Genomic DNA, 20,955 nt, shown 5'->3' on the forward strand with positions numbered 1-20,955 from the left:
ATATAATCAGCTGAGGACACATGCATCATAGACTAATATTGGACCATGAGAACTGTTCTGCACAGAGTCTGGCAACTACAGTGGTACCTCGACTTACGGACGACTCGACAACCGAATTTTCCAACTTACGAATGGGGGTAATGGCCACGCGCTTACAAATGTCTTGACATCCGGGGGGAAAACCGCGGCGGTTTTAGATAGGGTTGCTTCTACTTACAACTTTTTCCGTTGTCAGTGCATTCCTATAGGAAATCACATTTCCAATGGCGTTTTTCAACTCACGAATTTTTCGACTTATGAAGGTGCCTTCGGAACAGATTTAATTCGTAAGTCGAGGCAGCACTGTATAAAAGGACCATCGGAGCCAGTGCTATTTTTATAGAAAAAGAGGTGCCGTAACTCACCATGAACACCTCCCTCATTCTCTTAAGATGGCAATGGTGCCCACCTGAAATGTGACAGAACTGAGGTCAGGCGAGTTCTGTATCAAAAAAAAAAAAGCTGTGGTGATAGCCCTGCTTATCGGAAGGTGTTCCTTCAATCCTACCTTCAGGTCTACTCTGAGCATGAGTAACTCTAGATATCGCCTCGTATAACTAAACAGAACAGAAATTACGAAAATAATTATACATACAAATCCATCCAGATGCAGCTTCATAGTGCATGCCTGCAAAGTGTGCTTGAAGCTTGCTGCATGGGGAAAGCAGATACTAGAGGCTCTGGATTTTCCAGTGTGGTATATTAAATGTGGTAGTGTAATAGCTCTTGCTGGCTTGTGCAATGTGGGCTGACAAGTGCATCGTGGGTGGGCAGATGTTGCTGCCATCTCTGATCTAAGCAGGTTGCAGTGGTCCAAACAGAATGCAATCAAATTATACCACTCTTGAACTCCTATACCAGTAGGAACTCCACCGTTTTGGAACTGTATAGAAAAGCACATGAATCTGACCTTTGTAGCGTTTGTAAGTAAACTATTTCTAACTTAATAATAATAATAATTATACCTTCGTAGTAGGGATGGAATAAGAACTGAAAACATCTCAGCAGTACTTCAAAGATGGGAACTTGTGAAGCCACCCAGCTCTGTTAGTTATCAGATCTGCTTTGTTTAATAGGGCATTCTTTCATTCCTTCAGGGATTGACACTTTAGCTCTCTATTCCACCTAATTCTTTTTTTAAAAAAAATCACACAAGCACTAAACGTAGCATAATTATAGCTTTATTAATATAGCACATTAATAAACTGATAAGATGAGAAGAGCCATTTAAAATGTCATAGAGCAAGATAATAATCTGTTAACACATTTGCTACATTGCTTGTACGCCAATTAGAGCTCACTTAATAATTTTTTTGGTCTCTTTCAATGTAAGAGGGATGAGCCCTCCCATCTGATAAATGATGTTAATATCACTGAAAGTTGTTTGCAAATCATACAGAGGTAATAGCGCTTTGCCCTTAAACGGCAGCCCAACAATAATGTAATTCATTTAACTAGGATGCAATTCAACATTGGCCTTTCAAAGACCAATACAAGGTGTGCTTGAAATATTTAAATACAAAAATTCCTCTTTCCATGTGGCCTGGGCGTCTTCTGCTCTGGTTTGTTTCCAGAGAGGGAATGAATCGGAGGTGGTTTTAGGGTGGCTCAATCAAGTGCTGTCACGCTGGGCGCCATGATGCAGGGGACGAACACAAAAATGCTGTGTTGAATTTTAGCATTGCATAGGACAACACTGAAGTTTGAGAGCCCAAAGTTGACCGCTGAATAAATGAGCATGTGCATGAGCATGAGATGTCTCCTGTATTTGTGAGAAAAATTCAGAACATGGTCTCTTTCAGACAGCCCATTCACTGAAAATGGTAGTTCCATTGCACTCAGAAACCCAGGGTGTGTGTTGTGGCTTGAGCGAGGACATTCTCTGCGGCAATTTCTAAGCTGTGGAATTCCCTCCACACAAGGAGCATTGGACACCTCCATTGTGTAACTTTCATCATCTGCTGAAAATTCCCCTTTTTACCCTGACCTCTTTTTGACACCTGAGATATATTTTAGAACACATTCTGTGCTCTTGGTTGTCATCTGCTTTTGTTGTTGTTTAGTCGTTTAGTCGTGTCCGACTCTTCGTGACCCCATGGACCATAGCACGCCAGGCACTCCTGTCTTGCACTGCCTCCCATAGTTTGGTCAAACTCATGTTTGTAGCTTCGAGAACACTGTCCAACCATCTTGTCCTCTGACGTCCTCTTCTCCTAGTGCCCTCAATCTTTCCCAACATCAGGGTCTTTTCCAATGATTCTTCTCTTCTCATGAGGTGGCCAAAGTATTGGAGCCTCAGCTTCACGATCTGTCCTTCCAGGGAGCACTCAGGGCTGATTTCCTTCAGAATGGAGAGGTTTGATCTTCTTGCAGTCCATGGGACTCTCAAGAGTCTCCTCCAGCACCATAATTCAAAAGCATCAATTCTTCGGCGATCAGCCTTCTTTATGGTCCAGCTCTCACTTCCATACATCACTACTGGGAAAACCATAGCTTTAACTATACGGACCTTTGTCGGCAAGGTGATGTCTCTGCTTTTTAAAATGCTGTCTAGGTTTGTCATTGCTTTTCTCCCAAGAAGCAGGCGTCTTTTAATTTCGTGACTGCTGTCACCATCTGCAGTGATCAAGGAGCCCAAGAAAGTAAAATCTCTCACTGCCTCCATTTCTTCCCCTTCTATTTGCCAGGAGGTGATGGGACCAGTGGCCATGATCTTGGTTTTTTTGATGTTGAGCTTCAGACCTGCTTTTACTGTTTTGTAATATTGCATTTTTATATCATTGTAACCCATTCCACAAAGCTTGGGAAAAAATATTCCAGGTTATACATGCCCAACTGGTTTGGCTTACTCTAGCAAGCCAGGGTCAAAATGGGTGGTGTTTTGTTGTTGTTGTTGTTTGTTTGGGCGTGTTTTTTTTGAAAGGGCTGGGTTAATTCAGTCCTATCCCCAAACTCAAAACTGCCTAAGGCAGAAAATGGGCTGGAAAAATGCTGAAGACAGTAGGAAAACAGAACTAGAGGGAAAATTGTAATAGAACCCAGGAAGTCAGAGAGGCAGAAGAGGGTTAGGTAATCATTAGAGAATAATCAGAAAAGAGAAGACACAAATATAAGATGCATGTCGTATTTGGATCAGAATGTAACCAGGAAGGAGCTAAGGAGTTCAGTCCTTGTTTTGGGGTGGGGTGGGGTGGCCATCTTCGTTTGTCCTGTGTAGAGCTGCATGATGAGGTTTTCCACTTTGGTGAGGGCAGCCTCTTCAGTGCTTGGAAATTTTCTCAGCAGCTTTAAGAAATTGACCTCTCCTCAGTTCTCGAGAGAAACACCAAAGGACCAGTCTCATTGGCGTCTTGGTATTTTGCATCAACAATGGCACAAAGGTGCCAAAGTCCACTTTGCACAACCTAAAAAAGCTAGAATCTTTCTCCAGTGCTGAGAGGTGGGACTGATGTCAGCCCCCAAAAGGGAAACAACAGGAAAGGATGGAGGGAAACCAAAACTAGAAGAAAGGAGTGTTTCACCCCGAGCAAACGCCACTAGTAAATGTTGATGAAAGGCCACAAAACCCCACAACCTGAATGGTTTTCATAGTCTATTGAGAGAGTCACTCGAAAAGGGACTCTTCATGAAGCTCACCTGTACATCTTAAACATCAGAATGGATCTGAGGAGTGTAATAGCTGCAGGAATTTATACTTTTGCTACTCCCACAAAAACCCAAGTTCCTGCTAAAAGTGTGTCCGGCCTCTCCTCATATGCAAACTGGAAAATGGAACACAGTTTCTACTTACCTTTTCCCTACACAGCAGCTTGAAAGCCAAGGTAGAAATCTCATGCTGTGGTCTCCTCCTAGGTACCCGCAAGATGGAATATAAAGGAAGCAGCTGGCATGAGACCTGCTTTATCTGCCATCGGTGCCAACAGCCAATTGGAACAAAGAGTTTCATTCCCAAAGACAGTCAGAATTTCTGCGTGCCCTGCTATGAAAAGCAGTTCGCTATGCAGTGTGTCCAGTGCAAGAAGGTATTGTTTATTGCTTCGTGCAAATGACTATTAAACCAAAAGCCACACACACACACACACACACACACACACACACACACACGTCTGCTTTAGTTCGGAGCAAAACTGCAATCCAGTTTTGCATGTACTTTTGCGCCAACATGTTCTAGAGCATTGAACTATATAAGGCTGTGCAATGCTTTGAAGTCATGCGCATTTTGGCTTAGCTGCGAGGTAAAAGACAAAAAGACACGGCAACAAAGAAGGTTGTCAGGGGCTTCGCAGAAAAGGTGCGAGGGGTTAAGCATGAGACTAGTTCTGCTGCCTCTTGAAAAGATTTGCAAGTTGAACTGAAATGGGGCACAAAATCAATAGGAATTCCTTTTCTTTTCATGATTACACAGCCAATTACTACAGGAGGAATTACTTACCGGGAGCAGCCATGGCACAAGGAGTGTTTTGTGTGCACTGGGTGCAAAAAACAGCTCTCTGGGCAACGCTTTACTTCCCGGGATGAGTTTGCCTATTGTTTGAACTGCTACTGCAACCTCTATGCCAAGAAGTGTGCTGGATGCACCAATCCAATCAGTGGTAAGTATTGTGTTACCGTTTTCCTTTGCAAACAGAAACATAGCACCTTAAAAACATCACCAATCAGTTCAGAGTAAAGTTCATTCGTTCATTTTATTTAATTGCCGCTTTTCCTGGAGGGGCCACAGGTCCCTCATCTCTGATCTAGGGACTGACAGGAATCTAGAATTCTGCATGCAGGCTCAGCTGTGACTAAGTTATGTCAATGATGTGTTTAAATGCAGCTTTCCCACATGTTTAAGCCCAAGGAAGTTTATTCACAACTGGAAACGATGTGGGAATCTGACCCAAATGACCTTACAGAAGGTGCTCCCGTCATACCTGCCAAGTTGCTGTCAGAGAAATAAGGGATTGGGCCGGAAATAGCAGACCGGAAGTAGCGCTGCCGCCATTTTGGAACTGGGCGGAGCATGCTCAGAAGTGACTTTTGATGCTGCTTTGCCCAGTTCCAAATGGCCGCAGAAGTCGCACTGCAGCCATTTTGGAACTGGGCAGAGCAGCATCAAAAGTCACTTCTGAGCATGCTCCGCCCAGTTCCAAAATGGCCGCTGCGCCAGAATAAACTGGGGAAAAACAAAAAAAATCAGTTTTTTCAGCTAGGCTAGGAACAGCTGGAAAAACAGGGATTTCCTGGGGGAAACGGGAGACTTGGCAGCTAAGGCTCCCGTGGTTTCTTCTTAAATACATGTTTTGCCTTTTCAGGACTTGGAGGTACCAAGTACATCTCCTTTGAGGAACGCCAGTGGCACAACGATTGCTTCAACTGCAAGAAGTGCTCCCTGTCGTTGGTGGGCCGCGGTTTCCTCACAGAAAGGGATGACATCCTGTGTCCTGAGTGTGGGAAGGACATTTAAAATGTGAAAAGAATGAAACCACCATCAACAGCTCTCACAAGTGCATCTATTTTCTCAAATAAGCAATGACGGCTGTGGGTTTTGACCAGAAGTGAAAAACGTGTTTGGGTCCGTCCCCCCCCCCCCGCAATATATATTCATCAGATTTTTTTTCTTTTTCTTTTTCTAGGTTGTAGAAATGCTTTAGAGAAGGGAAAGACAAGAGGGTGGGGAGGTGGTTTTGACATTGACTGCTAGGCAATACATTTAATTTATGAATCGAGTCCAGTTCAAATACGGAGTTGTGAGTTGCTCAGATATTTAGAGGATAAAAGCTACCAGTGAAGATGGCTGATTATTTTCTCCAGGTTCAGAGACAGTGTGGACTCTGAATGCCAGGTGTTGGAGAACATAACAGGAAGTGTGGTATTGAGATAGCGTTGCCATATGTTTGGAATTTTCCAGACATAGCCAGCATTCAACCCCTTTAAGCAGCATCCAGGCGGAAATTGCTTAAATGTCCAGGAAACTCTGGATATATGGCAGCTCGTGTTGGTAGTGCAGATTTAGCCAATTTTAATTTTTAAAAAATAGCTCAAAAACGCATTTTTTGTTGTTGAGATTTCATGAAAAAAAAGCTCAACAACTCAACAACTTTGCCACAAAGAGCAAAGCTCAATAGCTTTTGTGTCCAGATTTTCACTTTTTTAAATATGGCAACCCTAATTTAGCTCATACCCTGCTTGTGGACTTCCCATAATAATCTGCTTGGCTACCACACAACATAGGGTGCTGATGTAGCTGGGCCTTTGGTTTGATTCAACAGGGCTGTTACATTCTTAGCAATACAAATTTCTCTTCAAAAGATGTAAGTAGTTTAAAACTGATAACATATTCGACTTGGGGATTCCGGAAAGATTACAGGAGCTACTGTTTGGTGTTGATAGATCAAGCATCAATGTCCAAGTAGGTGATAATTTGAAAGTAGAGTATGTTGGTTCAATCAGTGATAGAAAGTTTTATCTAGATAGATAGAAAGTTTTGGGTTATGCCTTAAAATAAAGGTTTTGAGGCTACAATTCTATGCACATTTTCATTGGAATTACTCCCATTGAACTGAATGGGACGTGCTTTTGAACAGACTGCATGAGGTTTAAATTGATGTGAATCCGCAACACATTATTGCACAGTATTACAGGGCCATTTTGCAAAGTACATCTTCAGTTTTTAGTAACTCGTTTTGAAATTCCATTGCACCTTGTATTTTATGAAGTAATAAATGTATTTCTAATGAAGTCTGCTGTATTTTGGTGAAGTTGACATCTTAGAGACTTAACTTTCAATAAATGTTAGCATTTGAGGTAAGGCGTGGATAAACTCCTTTTATTTAAAAAGGATGGATCCATATAAACAACAAAACCAAACCCCAAATCTCAATGAGACCATTAAAAAACAGAAGCATTACATGTTCCGAAAGTAACCGCCCAATCGCTGGCTGCTACTGGTACAAACAGAAAATTGCCCTTATTTTCTGAAATATTGGGCAATAATGGAAATTAAGAGCAGCTACATTCCTGTTCCAGATATTTCCAGTAGTGTATCTGCAGTGCTTGTACAATATTGCTCCAGTGTCTGCTGTTCATCATAATTTCGCAATCAGTAACTTCAGGCGCTGATCAAAACAGATTCTGAAATCATAAATAAGCAGGAGGCAGATGAGGTTGCAGCCTCCTCAGATTTATACTGTTATGCATAACTATTAGTAGGGCTTGAGAAGGCTTTATCTTCCTAGCTTAAGGATAAGGTAGCTAGAAGTCAGCTCCTGCTACTGCATTACATTCATTTTCACTTTTGTGTCCAATTATACTACGGTAGGTAGATACTGGTAGTTTGTCTACTTTACGAAAACATCTCAGCTCTTGAAAACAGGTCCGAAGAAAACGTATATATGGCTCAGTGACAGAATATTTTCTGCTTTTCACACAGTCAGGATATTCATGCAAATTTAAAATCTCTCAAACACTACTGTATAGGGGAACCATCTCAAAAAGTGTGCAGGGCACAATTATTTATAATATTAGTCTTTTCAGGCAAATTATAATTTTAGGGGAAGAATGGTGTAAATCAATTTCTGGCATATGCTGTTTCTTTTCTACAATAAAAACATAAGCTCTCCAGTGATTAATGCAGAAGACTTAAAATCCATATACTGTACTGTATACTCATAAGAGAAGACCATAAGATCTTGATCTCTCTCCGCAAGCCAAATATTAAACTTTGAAACAGCAGTTTTCTGTGTATTTCTACCAGTCATGGAAGCCACTCATCACATATAGCTGCAGCTGAGGAATTCAATGCAGGCTCTAGAACAAAACAAAGAATGAAAAGGAAACCCCAAATCAATCTTGATCTTCTTGACTTGAGTCAGCAGTGTGATGCAGCAGCTAAAAAGGCCAATGCAATTCTGGGCTGCATCAATAGGAGTATAGCGTCTAGATCAAAGGAAGTAATAGTACCACTGTATTCTGCTCTGGTCAGACCTCACCTGGAGTACTGTGTCCAGTTCTGGGCACCACAGTTACAGTTCAAGAAGGATACTGACAAGCTGGAATGTGTCCAGAGGAGGGCAACCAAAATGGTCAAAGGCCTGGAAACAATGCCTTATAAGGAATGGCTTAGGGAGCTGGGTATGTTTAGCCTGGAGAAGAGAAGGTTAAGGGGTGATATGATAGCCATGTTCAAATATATAAAAGGATGTCATATAGAGGAGGGTGAAAGGTTGTTTTCTGCTGCTCCAGAGAAGTGGACACGGAGCAATGGATTCCAACTACAAGAAAGAAGATTCCACCTAAACATTAGGAAGAACTTCCTGACAGTAAGAGCTGTTCGACAGTGGAATTTGCTGCCAAGAAGTGTGGTGGAGTCTCCTTCTTTGGAGGTCTTTAAGTAGAGGCTTGATGGTGTTACCTGCTTGGCAGGGGGTTGGACTGGATGGCCTTTGTGGTCTCTCCCAACTCTATGATTCTTATTTTCTATTTCCCAGATGGAATCATACATAACATTATTTAACAACTCCCCCCCCCCGAGGGAATCTTTTTCTACCATGAATACATACCGTTACTCACGATCTCTCTTAACTTCACCCACCCAAGAGATTATTCTAATTGTCACCTTTATGCGGAGCCTGACAACCAGTTCCCTTACTATGACCAAACTATAGCTCTTTTAAAAATGTCAAGGCAACAACATCTGCACTGTTACCTTATAAGTAGTAATATAGCCATTTATTCATTAATGAGGTTGAGAATTTAGAAGCAAATCGTCAGGCCACTGATAACCTGATAATCTCATGTTTAGATCACTGTCATAATCCACTTACCATCGATTCCCCTATTGGCCAAACTACTTTGTGTCAAAGACCATATTCACATTAGCCTTTGCTGGCATTTGTTGTCCTCTCTTCACATGCTCCTGTGCAGAATCATAGAATCATAGAGTTGGAAGAGACCACAGGGGCCATCCAGTCCAACCCCCCTGCCAAGCAGGAAACACCATCAAAGCATTCCTGACAGATGGCTGTCAAGCCTCCGCTTAAAGACCTCCAAAGGAGGAGACTCCACCACACCTGAGGCCAATTCCAGGAAGCAGCATGGTAGTTGCCACTCATGAAGTTGTTGGAATGTATGTACGGGTACTTAACTTCTTGCCTAGATTCTAAGATAAAATTCTGTACTGATGGCTCAGAGAGAGGTACAGTTCTACTGCAGAGGAATGTCATGTGATGCTTGCTATGCAGTGTGCCACAATATACGTCATGGCCTCTGCATGAAAGGTACCATGAGATGAAGCCTATTTTGGGAGGTGGGGGGAAGTGCGCTGCTACTGTCAAAAAAATATAAAGTTCACCTGACTCCAAGAGCGCTGCTCCTGCATCTTCCTTCGGTGGTATGAATCGGTAGCAGCTGCTTTTTGCATTTCATCAAACACGATAATGAATGAACGTTGTTGGTGGCAACCATGTGTCTTGGGTATTGACAAGGTTTACAATGTGCTGCCCACTAACTCAGTCTCCGTTTAGAATATCAAGCAAATCATCTTAAAATGCTTGAAAATCTCTCATTGCTGTTATCAGAAAAGGCAACTCGGGGGCAGAGAAATGGTCTTCTGAACAAGTACTTGGGGTTGCGAATACTGTACTGCTTACTCCTCAGCATCTTCATGACAGGGATATGAAAACCCACATCGTTTGTCCTTCATTTGGCTGGTGGCTGCAGAACAGATACGCTCTGGGAACTGTGGGAATGATCCCATTGACTTAAAAGTGAAAAGCAAATTTTTTACTACTTCCCTGTTCACTACCCATTTCATCTTCAGGGCAGCAGACTTTTTAAAAAGATCTCTTCAAACAGGGTGTTGGAGCATGGGGAAGACAAGAGAGGACCTGCTTATTTTGAATGCATCCTGCAAGGATTAAGAAGGACAATGTGCCACACCAAAACCAGTTTTGCAGCACAGTACTGAGAATGTGTGGCTCTGCGGATCAAGTATGCTGTTAAAGAATAATGTAGCCAAGCCAAAAATCAATTATGGGCACACACACACCTGATCGACTCATGTATGACCATATATATGCAAGGAACTGAGAAATAATTTAATAATTCAATCAAACCCGGAAATGGTGGAAGAATAAAATAAAATAATAATAATAATAATAATAATAATAATAATGTTATTTGTACCCTGCCCATCTGGCTGGGTTTGCCCAGCCACTCTAGGCGGCTTCCAACAAAAATTTAAAATGCATTAAAATGTCACACATTAAAAACTTCCCTGAACAGGGCTGCCTTCAGAATGCTGGAGAGTCCTCGTGGCTCATGAGGAGACCCTCCCCAGAGCCTGAAGAGGATGTCGGGGAGGACAGAGGAAGCCCCAAAGGGACCTGAGGCACAGTGGGGCTTTGTTTAAGCTGCTCAGCCTCCCGGCCTAACAGCTGATGTGCAGGGTAGGGCAGAGACAGAAGCCACTTCCCTGTGTATCCTCCAGCCGGCCCAGAGCTTTGATTCCAGTTGTGGTTTATTTTGGGATCCAGTATTTTTAGTATGAATCGAAGAGAGAGCGGCAAAGACTGCACTTAAAGAGTGTTGAGAGAGGCCTCCCCACTTTACATGATTTCACTAATGCACATGAGGACCCATATAAAACAAATGGAGAACTCAAAATTTTAAGATTTCTTTCCAACAACAAAACTGGGTTATATCTTTAGGACCCCAGGCTGTTAATTGCCTGATGTTCAAACAAGTGACTTATCGCAGCTCTGTCACTCCTTGGCTGAAACACTGATAGGCGGGAGCAGCCAGGTTGGCTCATTTCGCAGAAATTGCTTAGAATGGTTTCTTCTACACATTTCCTTTTTAAAGTGCTAGTGATTTTTTTAAAAAAAATGAAAGCTCAGAAGCTGGGATCCTTGCCTGAGGGTGCCAATGAAGGCCTTTGCACATACCACGGCACCCATGGGTGCTGGACTGGTGACCCCTGGACCAGTGTACAGTTTCCTCGAACCCTTTTGAAGACTGGGATAACAGGTGTTTGTCTCCAGTCCTGTAGAACAGAGGTGGTCCACACAATTTAAAACATCATCGGTTTAAATCAATTTATTTAAATCAGGTGAGGCTACTAAAAAGACAGCTCAGATACAAAACACACAAAATTAAATTGTGCTGTACTAAAGTACAAAACTTGCACACGTGTTCAGGAAGAGGGAAACTCAAAATACACTTCAAACACACCATTCTTTCCAAATCTTTGATCATGATCTAGTGGAAGTCGTGCACCAACAATGCAGTTATAGCCATGTCTACTCAGAAGTAAATACCACTAAGTCCATATTCTGCAGTAGGCATGTACAGGATGACAGCCTGAATTTGACTGAACACTACTTTGTGTATGGTACGCAATTCTAACTATTATACCCAGCTAGGTTGGGTTTTACATCATATGAAAGAGGATCCATGTGGAAAGAAATCCACATTTATTCACAGATAGGAAAGAGGCAAGATTTCTTATTTTGCAAACCACAATTGCTTACTCTTCATATAATTTACCCCTCTATTCAAACTGCCCCAATGAGTGGAGTGTTAGCTTGTCTCCAGGATTTTAGCAGGCATTTCATAGGCAGGCAAGTTAAAGGTTCATGTATTTTATGAAAAAATACTTAGGCATGTACTGTACAAAAGCATGGTACTAGTTCATGCACTACATTTCTCTCAAATACTCTCCATATACAGTCTATAATGTGCTTCCATCTGCTCAAAAGACAACAGAAATTCATCTTCAGTTGTAACAAAAACTTCAATTTGAAGCAAATAAATTACACAGTTCAGTATTTTTCCTATGTCTGTAAGAGGAAACCATCTCATAACAAGGCTGGAAAAGACATCTAGACCAGGGGTCAGCAAACTTTTTCAGTAGGGGGCCGGTCCACTGTCCCTCAGACCTTGTAGGGGGCCGGACTATTGGGGGGGCAATGAACGGATTCCTATGCCCCACAAATAACCCAGAGATGCATTTTAAATAAAAGGACATATTCTACTCATGTAAAAACATGGTGATTCCCGGACCGTCCGCGGGCCGGATTTAGAAGGCGATTGGGCCGCATCCGGCCCCCGGGCTTTAGTTTGGGGACCCCTGATCTAGACACTTGGTATCAGCACCTAAGAATTTGAAAAATTTTCTTGCCCTGCCAACAGAACTTTGTGCAAAAGCCACTATTACCATGGGAAGTCCAGTTGAATGGGGAAACATAGTCTTCCACACTGCCTAAATACACTTGTGTAGACAACTGTATTTGCAAATAAAAAATAAAAAGCAATACTGCTGTACAGTTGAACATGAAGAGTTATAAATGCACACTGCTTTTCTCTTACCAGGTCATGCAAAGGCTGAACTGCATTACATGTGAGAATTCCAAAGGAGGGCTGGTGGAATAACTTTGTTCCATCAAAACCAACCATTAAAATGGGAAGTAAATGACTCAAAGTGCAATACTGTACAGAAAATATCCTTAAGGTGATGGGTGAGAATATGGCGCCTGCTTTGTACTGTAGAATGGTTAACGTTATGAAAAATCCACTGCAATCTGCAACCCTGTTCCATATGACTCATCTGCTCTGAAATGGAGGCTGAATGTTATTTACATTTCCAGCGCCTCATTGGTTCATGGCCATTTTACATGCTGGATCTTCTTTTTTGATTCCGGAGACTTCAGACCATTCTGAGGGAGAAAGATTTAAATGATGTTAAGATTGCCCGTCCTAAATCATTTAAATAAACCTTGTATACTATAAAGTTTGGCTTCTGATGCCATCTTGTGGCTAAAATAAAAAATATGGCCGTAACTAAACATAGAAGAGAAAAGCAAGAACCAAAAGACCACCCAATTCCATTTCAATTCCATTTCTAAAATGAGCATGAAAATGATCTTTGGGAACAAGAAATGGCATGCAGACAAGTGAGTGGGTTGGCAGAGCATAGAAACCCAGCAGGATCTGGGTTTCACCTAGCATAGAAATCAAGCAGGATCTTAATTTCAAAATCTATTCCTAACAGAATTCATATTACGATACAATATATGGTAATATTAAAATAATTAGTGCACAGCATCCTAGTGACTGGCAGAAACTCAGAGTTAATTAAATACTGCTACCGGTACAGCTTTCACATTTATGCTACAAGAGATGGCAACATCTACATCTGATTAAAGGAAAAAGATATGGAATGACTTACGGATGCATCAGCTTCTTCTTTCGGAGCAGCTCTCTTTAATTTCACAACAGTAGTTCCTGTTAAAGGCACCAGTGGGGGTGACCTTTGACCAGGTGCCATATTGTTATCGACGATAATATTATTCTGCTTAGCTTCGTTAATCCTGGATCCCACTTTAATGTCCGGTGAGAAAGTGGAGACAGACACACATGCTGAAGAATTTGAAGGAACCGCCAGTCCCTTACAAGTAGTGCTGGCGCTTCTAGCTGTAAGGAGTTTTAGACTATCAATAGCCCCATTCTCAGTCTTCCTCACTTTTATGCTTGTACTTGTTGAGCTACCATCGAACACAATGAGAGGACGTTTCCGTAGACTTTCCGCTGGAGCAGTGCTGAACAAAGAAATGGTAACAAAGAAACAATATTAATTACTGCAGCACAGATGTAAATGAAACCACAGTCATTACAGATTTACACTATCCCAAACACACTATTTGGAAGCGGGTCCTATTTATTTCAGTGGAACTTTTATCTGGGTAAGTGTTAAGATCAGCAGGTCAGGCGCTGAAATAGATTGGGAATTCATCTAGTGTGGTATGGCACTGCTGCTGTTTTTTTTCTGATATTCATTTATTTCACATTTTATCACTTGAGCAATCAGGAAAACATTAACACTTAAAAAAAATAAATGAACACTGTCTGAAAAATTAAGCCATACTCAGAGTAAGCCTATTTAAATCAGTGGACTTAAATGTGGGCATCAGATAAATTAACAAAAAACATTTTTATTTCTGCTTCTTTTGCTTCAAATAATTTAGGACTTGTACAGTTCATCCCAAGTTTCTTTGCATCTTACAATTGTCTTCAACAATGATGGGGAATCTGTGGTCCTCAGGATGTGACTGGACTACTGCTCACATTATCCCTGGCCGTTGACCTTGCTGGCTGGGACTGAGGCAAGTTGGGAGCCCAACGCCATCAGGAGAGCCACAGGTTTCACGGTCTATATAAATGCTCCTTAGCGGTCCCATCACAAGTATGTCCACTCAGAAGGAAGACCACCGATTTCAGTGGATTTTACTGCCAGTTAAGTGGGCATGCGATTGCAGCCTAAATAAATTGAATCTGCTAATAGGAACCAGTCTATTATGAATAGACGGACCCAAATTTATAGATGTATTTTTTCCATTTTGATCAAGAGTTGTGATAAAAGCAATGCTTCAGAAGAAACACTCTCTATTTCTAGGAGCAAAAACAGGACACGTTTAAATAGTGGTTACTTATGGAAACAGGTTACTGATGATTAGAATTTTTTTTTTTAAAAAAAAAAAAGCCAGTGAAAATAACAAAAGGCCCTATGCCAGCACACAGCTAAGCATAATTAAGTTTGATTGATTTAAACTGGGGTTCAATAGAGGAAGCCTTCAGGTTCTATTTTCCTGCCAGAAGAGCAATTAAGATATGATATACCTTATCCCCAAATCATGGTTCAGAGTTGGGCAGCATACAATTTTGTGCTCAAGTCCCAGAATCCAGGGAAATCGATCCCTTGTTTAGCACTAGTGTTGCTGTCATTTACTACATTTGAGCACTGGGATAATGTTCTTTACTGCAAAATAATTGTGCAATGCTTGGGGTTTTTGTTTTGTTTGTTTTTTCCAGAGTGGAGCCGTTATCAGCTGATCAAACCCCATCCTCAATGGGACCAGACCCATTTCCCCAATCTTCTGATTGGCAGGCAGGGCAAAGTTAACTCATATCAGTTTCTGTCTGAAACAAGAAGCCACACCCGGGGAGATAGGACAGGTTTGCAAAATATACATCTGGTATCTCACACACACACATTTAATGAATTTATTCGGCAGATTTATTTAACAGCTAGATATTCTGTTCTGCATGAACTCCACTGAAAAGTACTTTCCAGTTCTTCATCTAATTTGCTCTCGCTCTGGATTTATCAGACTGCAGACTATGCTACTGCTTTCAATAATAATTCTCTACATCCCTCTGGCAGCCCCAATAAAAAGTAAAAACCATTGCTGTACTTACCGAGCGTGGAGGAACAGGTCAAAAGAAACATAGAACTCCCTTCTGAATGGAAAATTTGCCAAAACCCAGTGGCAGAGCACATGCGTTGTATGATAAAAGGTTAAATCCCTTGCCAGGTAGGGCTGGCAAAAGCTACAGTGTTTCCCCAAAAATAAGACACTGTCTTATATTTATTTTTCTTCACGAAGACACACTATGGGTTATTTTCAGGGGATGTCTTATTTTTTTATTACGTAAGTATGGTACAGTAATCTACATTTATTCAAATATAGTTAAGTCGTCTTCTTCTGGAACATCGTCATAACTCTCCAAACCCAGAATTCCATCCTGAATTTCTTGCGACTCCATTTCCTTTAGAACCATTGGTCCCAATCTTTCATGTCGAGCAATAGAGCTCTTAGTAAATGAGCAGCTCTTATCCATGTAACCTGCTCGGAGTGCATTGGCAACAACACTGTCAGTGATTTTTATCCCATGAATTCTTCACCCAAATCACGACCTCTTGCAGGCTAGTTTCCACGCTGATTTCTTGTCATTCTATTTTCAATGTAGTTGTTAATTTTCATATGCAAATGGTCTTTGAATGGCTTGTTTATTGCAATATCAAGAGTCTGCAGATAGGCAGTCATTCCTGCAGGAATCATTATTTGATCTATTCTTCTCTCTGCAAGGAACTTCTTCATGTCTTTAGCACGGTGAGTGCTGGCTGAATCCCAGACTAGCAGACTGCTTTGGCCACCTCGCATAACAAGTGGCAGCATTAAATCAAGCTACTTCCTTATAACTGCTTTTGTGCTCCAGGCATTTTCAGTTTCAAAAACATAAATGGCGGAAACAGCATTCAATCTTATCTTTCTTGCCCTTAGTGATGATAAGAGGTGTGGCTTTCTTTCCATCCAGACGAATTGCCAAAATACAGGGAACACGTGAACTTTCATGACCAGTGGAGGGAATGTAGATTGAGGAGGCACCCCTCTGTTCAATTGTTGTTTGGGCTCCTTGACCCATAAACACTGCAGTTTCATCCATAGCAATCATGTTGCAAAGTTGGTATTTAGAAAAGTCGATGCCATCAACAAAGGACTTGAATGCAAGTGCTCGCTTAACAACTTCAGCATCTTCCAACATAAACAGTGTCGTTGATTTTTCCGAGAGACAGTTCATAACGCTGAAGGAAGCCATCCAGCCAGTGTTGTGATGCTTTGAATTCAGGGGATATTTCGAATAGTGGTGCCATTGCAAGGGCAAATGCTTGAATATCAGCCCTGCGCACAACCAAAGCCTTTGCTCTCCTGTCAGCAATCCATTCAATGATCATGTCTTCCAGCTGAGGAAATAAAGGTTGCCGACCTGAACCACACTTGCGCTTCTTAGCATTTCCTATGACCACCTGTAATCTGAGGTTATCGTATTCTGCCCGCCATTTTTGGACCATTCGGATATCCAACTTCTTCTCCTTGCAGAAAGCCGTAAGATTCTTGCCCTGGGAATCCTCCACAATTCCTTTCTTGAACTCAACAGAATAACTCTTTCTTTTTGCACTCATCTTCTCTGGGGGTTGGTGATGGTTGGTGCTGGGGGAGAGAGACCCACAGTGCTGAGTAAAACGGCAGCCACAGCTTTACTTCTTCCCCGAGGACACACAATACCTAAAACAGAGCGTCCTGCTCCTCACTTCACTGAGGAGACTTCTACTTTCACTTTCTACCGGTATGTCTCCCTCTATTGCCTCAGCTTGCAGCATGCACAGAAGGACCGGGACCTGACAGGGGGAGCCGACCTTGTTGATGGGGCTGCCCGCATCTCTCCGGTTACCTCTGAACCTCCTTCCCACTGGAGGAGCCGCCCTCCATCTGCTGCCCATCTTAGAATCATAGAATCATAGAGTTGGAAGAGATCACAAGGGCCATCCAGTCCAACCCCCTGCCAAGCAGGAAACACTGCTCCGCGCCGGTACGCTGCATAGCCATGCCTATCCAGGGCCGTCTTAAGGGCGCTGCCGGCGTGGCTGGAGCTGTTGCCGGGAGGCGCCGCGTCCAGCCTCACCTCTTCCTTGGCACCCTCCAGAACTGCGCCTATCACTATGTCTTATTTTCGGGATATGGCTTATATTACGCAAATGCTTAGAAATCCTGATACGGCTTATTTTATGGGTATGTCTTATTCTTGGGGAAACACGGTATTGCCAGAAATCTAGCAGCGCCACTGCCAATACAATATTGAGATAGATGGATCAATGGTTTTACTTGGTATAAGGAAGGAAGGATTTGCATGTGAATCCACAAACTAAGCAAAACGGAATTACCTTTTGATCTCATGCTTGAACACCTGCTGGCCTCTCTTCTTTTCCATCAACTTTCCCCATCTAGTTTTTGGTAACTCACGCTGAGGCAATGGTATGACATGTTGAACATAGAGATCAGTAAGGCCATCTTTACTGATCTTCACTTCATCTTCAACTGGGATGTTCTTCTGTTGCACAGTAATAAAAACCATATTCATTATGACTGCAAATGTTCTCTGGATAACAAGTGTACATGATACACTTAAAAGTCACATCACTTGTAATAAACTTGGTAATCTTCATTAAAACAGTTAGAAATGCATAGAAATTTGCTGCGCCCTGAGAAGGATGCATAGTTTGCCTCACTTCAGGAAGCAAAATAGAGTTCAGGGTGGAAACAACAGCTTCCCTTAGCCAAGTGCCCCACAGATTCAAGATGGGGAGTCTGTGGCCCTCAAGATGTTGTCGGACTCCAGCTCCCATCAAATCTAACCAGCATGGCTAATGGTCAGGGATGAAGCAAGCTGGAGTTCAGTAATATCTGAAGGGCCAGTTTCCCTAGTACATCCATATACTTTTGTAATATTATAGCTGCCAGATTGAGACTGCTGTCCTAAACTACTTATCTGGAAGTAGGCTTCTTCCTTCTTTTACTGACCATGCTTCTGTGCCTTTAATGAGTCCAAAATGCAGAAATTTTAGAAGATGGGCCTTTTTTCCTCTCGGTCTGAATATTAGCTAAAGAGTTTCACCTGCTTAATGTCCTCATATTATGTTGCTGTTAAAGCCATAAAAAGGGAGCACCACTAATAGACCTATCACTCTGTGGGCATGTAAAAGTCTCTTTACCCAATGCAGAACAACCATCATGAATTGGAGCAAACAACATTTTCATGTCAGCATAGATGTTGCTGAAGAACAAAGGATGTATTCAAGTGTAAAGTGTGAGTACAACAATGGTCATTGACAGGAATATATGTCAGGGAGCTATTGCAAAGTACTTTTTCTTTTGGGGGGATATTCAGCCCTTGCTGGGTTGGCTGTGTGTGTGCATGTTTTGCAATGGTATTTTCACATGTTTTGGAGCAACTTTTAGATGGCACTGTTCCTTGTTTAAGAGAGTTTAAAAATCTTCAAAATGAATCCACAAGCTTCTGTAAAGAGGAGACTACGAGGGGATATGACGGTTCCTTCAAATATCTGGAGGATGGGGGCAAGCCTGTTTTCTCTTGCTCAACCTACAACAAAGAAGATTCTGACTAAACATCAGGAAGAATGACAATGGAACAGACTCTCACAAGAGGTGATAGACTCTCCTTCCTTGGAGGTTTCAAAGCAGCAATTAGATGGCCTAGTGGCCAATGATCTAGTTGAGATTCCTGAATTGCAGGGGGTTGGATTAGATGACCCTTGGGGTCCCTTCCAACACTATGACCCTGTATAGTCTGAAACACGCATAGGAATAATTGCAGGGCAGGTGCTGCTAGGAGGGCTTCCGAGGCACCTAGCGTTGCCGGTTTTTTCTCCCCCCCCTCCCTGGAATCTGCTCTTGCACTTTTATCAGCAGACATTTTCCAGGTGCGAGCAGACTACACTCCAAGTCAGGAATAAAGCTTCCTCAGAAGATTCTTCCAAATCTAGTAGGTATTAAAAGGCAGGTGGGTTTCCTTTGGGTTAAACTGGCAGACCCTCAAAATGTCCCTATTTTCCAGGGACAATCCTGGATTCACAAAAGCCATCCCGGTTTCTCATTTAATCCCGGAATGTCCCATTTTTCCTTAGGACGTCCCTATTTTCATCGAAGAAACGTTGGAGGGTATGGAGTTATGCGACCCCTGAGCCAAGGAGGTAAGTAACTCTACAACCTTTAAAAGACATCTGAAGGCAGCCCTGTATAGGGAAGTTTTTTAATGTGTAGTGTCTTATTGTGTTTTTATATACGTTGGACACTGCCCAGAGTGGTTGGGGCAACTCAGGCTGATAGAGTATGAGTAATAAATTATTATTACTATCTGAATCGTTATTTGCATTGTTGTTGCTATTATTATTATTATTTGTATTGTTGTTATTGTCGTTGTTAGTTGAATTATTATATTTATTATTAGAGTTATCTTCATTATTTTTGTAATCATCATCATCAATATTATTATTGAACAGAGGACGTCCCTATTTTCATCGGAGAAATGTTGGAGGGTATGAACTGGCAACCCGAGAACCGGCCCGGCTTTAAGAACCCGGCGCTCCACAGTCTCTTGAGCAGCTGCAGGCCGAGAGCAACAGCAGCGGACTCCGCTCGGTCTCAGGTGAGGCGGTTTAACGGTTCCCTCCCTCCCTGCCTGCCTCGCCCCGCCCCCTTTCAACCGACGCGCCCCCCGCTCCCGCCCCCCTTACCTGCTCCAGCGTCAGCAGGAGGAATTCCTGCGAGAGCAGCTCCGGGTGCAGCAAGAGGCCCGAGTCGGCCCGCGCGCCGCCGCTGCCTCCCTCCCCTGTAGAGCGCTCTCGGGACCCGAGCGCCGCCATCTTTCCGAACGCGAACCTGATTGGCAGCCTGAGCCGCTCAGCGGAGGGCTTCTTTCCGGTTACCCACAATTCCTGCGCGTGCAACGCCGCCGCAGAGAAAATAGAAGGGGGGGATGTAAAGAGAGGGCAATCCACGCTGAGTTTCCGGGCAACCGCTTGGGAAAACGGTTTAAAAGGGCAAGACGAAGCCCGTTCTCCATCTGCTCCACAAAACATGTCTCTTCCCACTACGGCCACAGCAAGCGCTGCAAACCTTCTACCAGTTTGACTTCAGTTTGGAGGCGCACTCCTCCCTTGTCTCCCGAGATAAAGGGATGGAAGGATTCAGCGATCAGAAGTGGAGGCTGAGTGTCACTCTTCATTATTTCCTTTATCTTTTTTGGGGGGAGGAGACAGGGGTATGTGACGTAGCATCTTGGATCTGCGCGCATAGAAATGACGCAAAGGAGGCGGAGTTAGGGCCACGAAGGCATCATCCGGGTTAGGAGAGGTGTGTTTACGTGTGGCGGGAGAGTGCAGTTGGGAAGGCTTCTACTGTATATTCTTGATGAGAATGCTGCATTAGTAAAATGTGTTCCCTATTGAATATTCGTTTGCAACTCACCATGCATCTTTTAGAAGGATTGGTTTCTGTGCGTGTTTTTGTTTTATGGCAATTGGGATGTGCTAAGGGTGGCTAATGCACACTCATAATCTTGATGCAAACCAGAATACTTATTTTTAAGTGTTTGATTTTGTAAACGTCCTGTCTGCAGTTCCGCTACATGGCTGGCAGAAATCAGCTAGAAAAATCTTTTGCCTTTAGCTTCCCACAGCGGGGGGAAACTCCACATACTTCTTTTATCATGCAAACTTGTGCATACCGTATATACCGGTAC

The 20,955-nt window shown here is 42.6% G+C and overlaps 2 protein-coding genes across 5 annotated transcripts in view; one reads left to right on the top strand and one right to left on the bottom strand.

Annotated features, from left to right (window-relative positions):
* The window catches only part of FHL2 (four and a half LIM domains 2), a 32,297-nt gene extending 24,253 nt beyond the window's left edge, over positions 1-8,044 (top strand). Inside the window, exons 4-6 of one of the 3 annotated variants that reach the window (XM_035116000.2) lie at positions 3,892-4,061; positions 4,445-4,631; positions 5,334-8,043. In XM_035116000.2, the coding sequence (XP_034971891.2) occupies positions 3,892-4,061; positions 4,445-4,631; positions 5,334-5,485 (509 nt within the window). In that variant the 3' untranslated portion in view covers positions 5,486-8,043. Of the gene's footprint in view, positions 1-3,891; positions 4,062-4,444; positions 4,632-5,333 lie in introns of all 3 variants that reach the window. The other 2 variants (XM_035116001.2, XM_035115999.2) reach the window with 2 other exon arrangements.
* Positions 8,045-11,100: 3,056 nt separating this feature from the next.
* On the bottom strand, positions 11,101-20,323 carry C4H2orf49 (chromosome 4 C2orf49 homolog). 2 transcript variants are annotated; one of them, XM_035114973.2, is made up of 4 exons: positions 19,949-20,283; positions 17,579-17,745; positions 13,247-13,616; positions 11,101-12,734 (listed from the first exon to the last, which is right to left on the bottom strand). In XM_035114973.2, the coding sequence occupies exons 1-4, from the start codon at positions 20,075-20,077 to the stop codon at positions 12,678-12,680; spliced, it is 723 nt and encodes a 240-aa protein (XP_034970864.1). In that variant the 5' UTR covers positions 20,078-20,283; the 3' UTR covers positions 11,101-12,677. The 2 variants fall into 2 exon arrangements, with proteins under 2 accessions (XP_034970864.1, XP_060129387.1); XM_060273404.1 differs by lacking the exons at positions 11,101-12,734; positions 13,247-13,616 and adding an exon at positions 15,508-16,847 and having other exon boundaries at positions 19,949-20,323.
* Between the last annotated feature and the right edge of the window lie 632 nt (positions 20,324-20,955).

Source organism: Zootoca vivipara, chromosome 4, assembly GCF_963506605.1.
Source record: "Zootoca vivipara chromosome 4, rZooViv1.1, whole genome shotgun sequence".
In the NCBI taxonomy this organism is placed as follows: domain Eukaryota; kingdom Metazoa; phylum Chordata; class Lepidosauria; order Squamata; family Lacertidae; genus Zootoca; species Zootoca vivipara.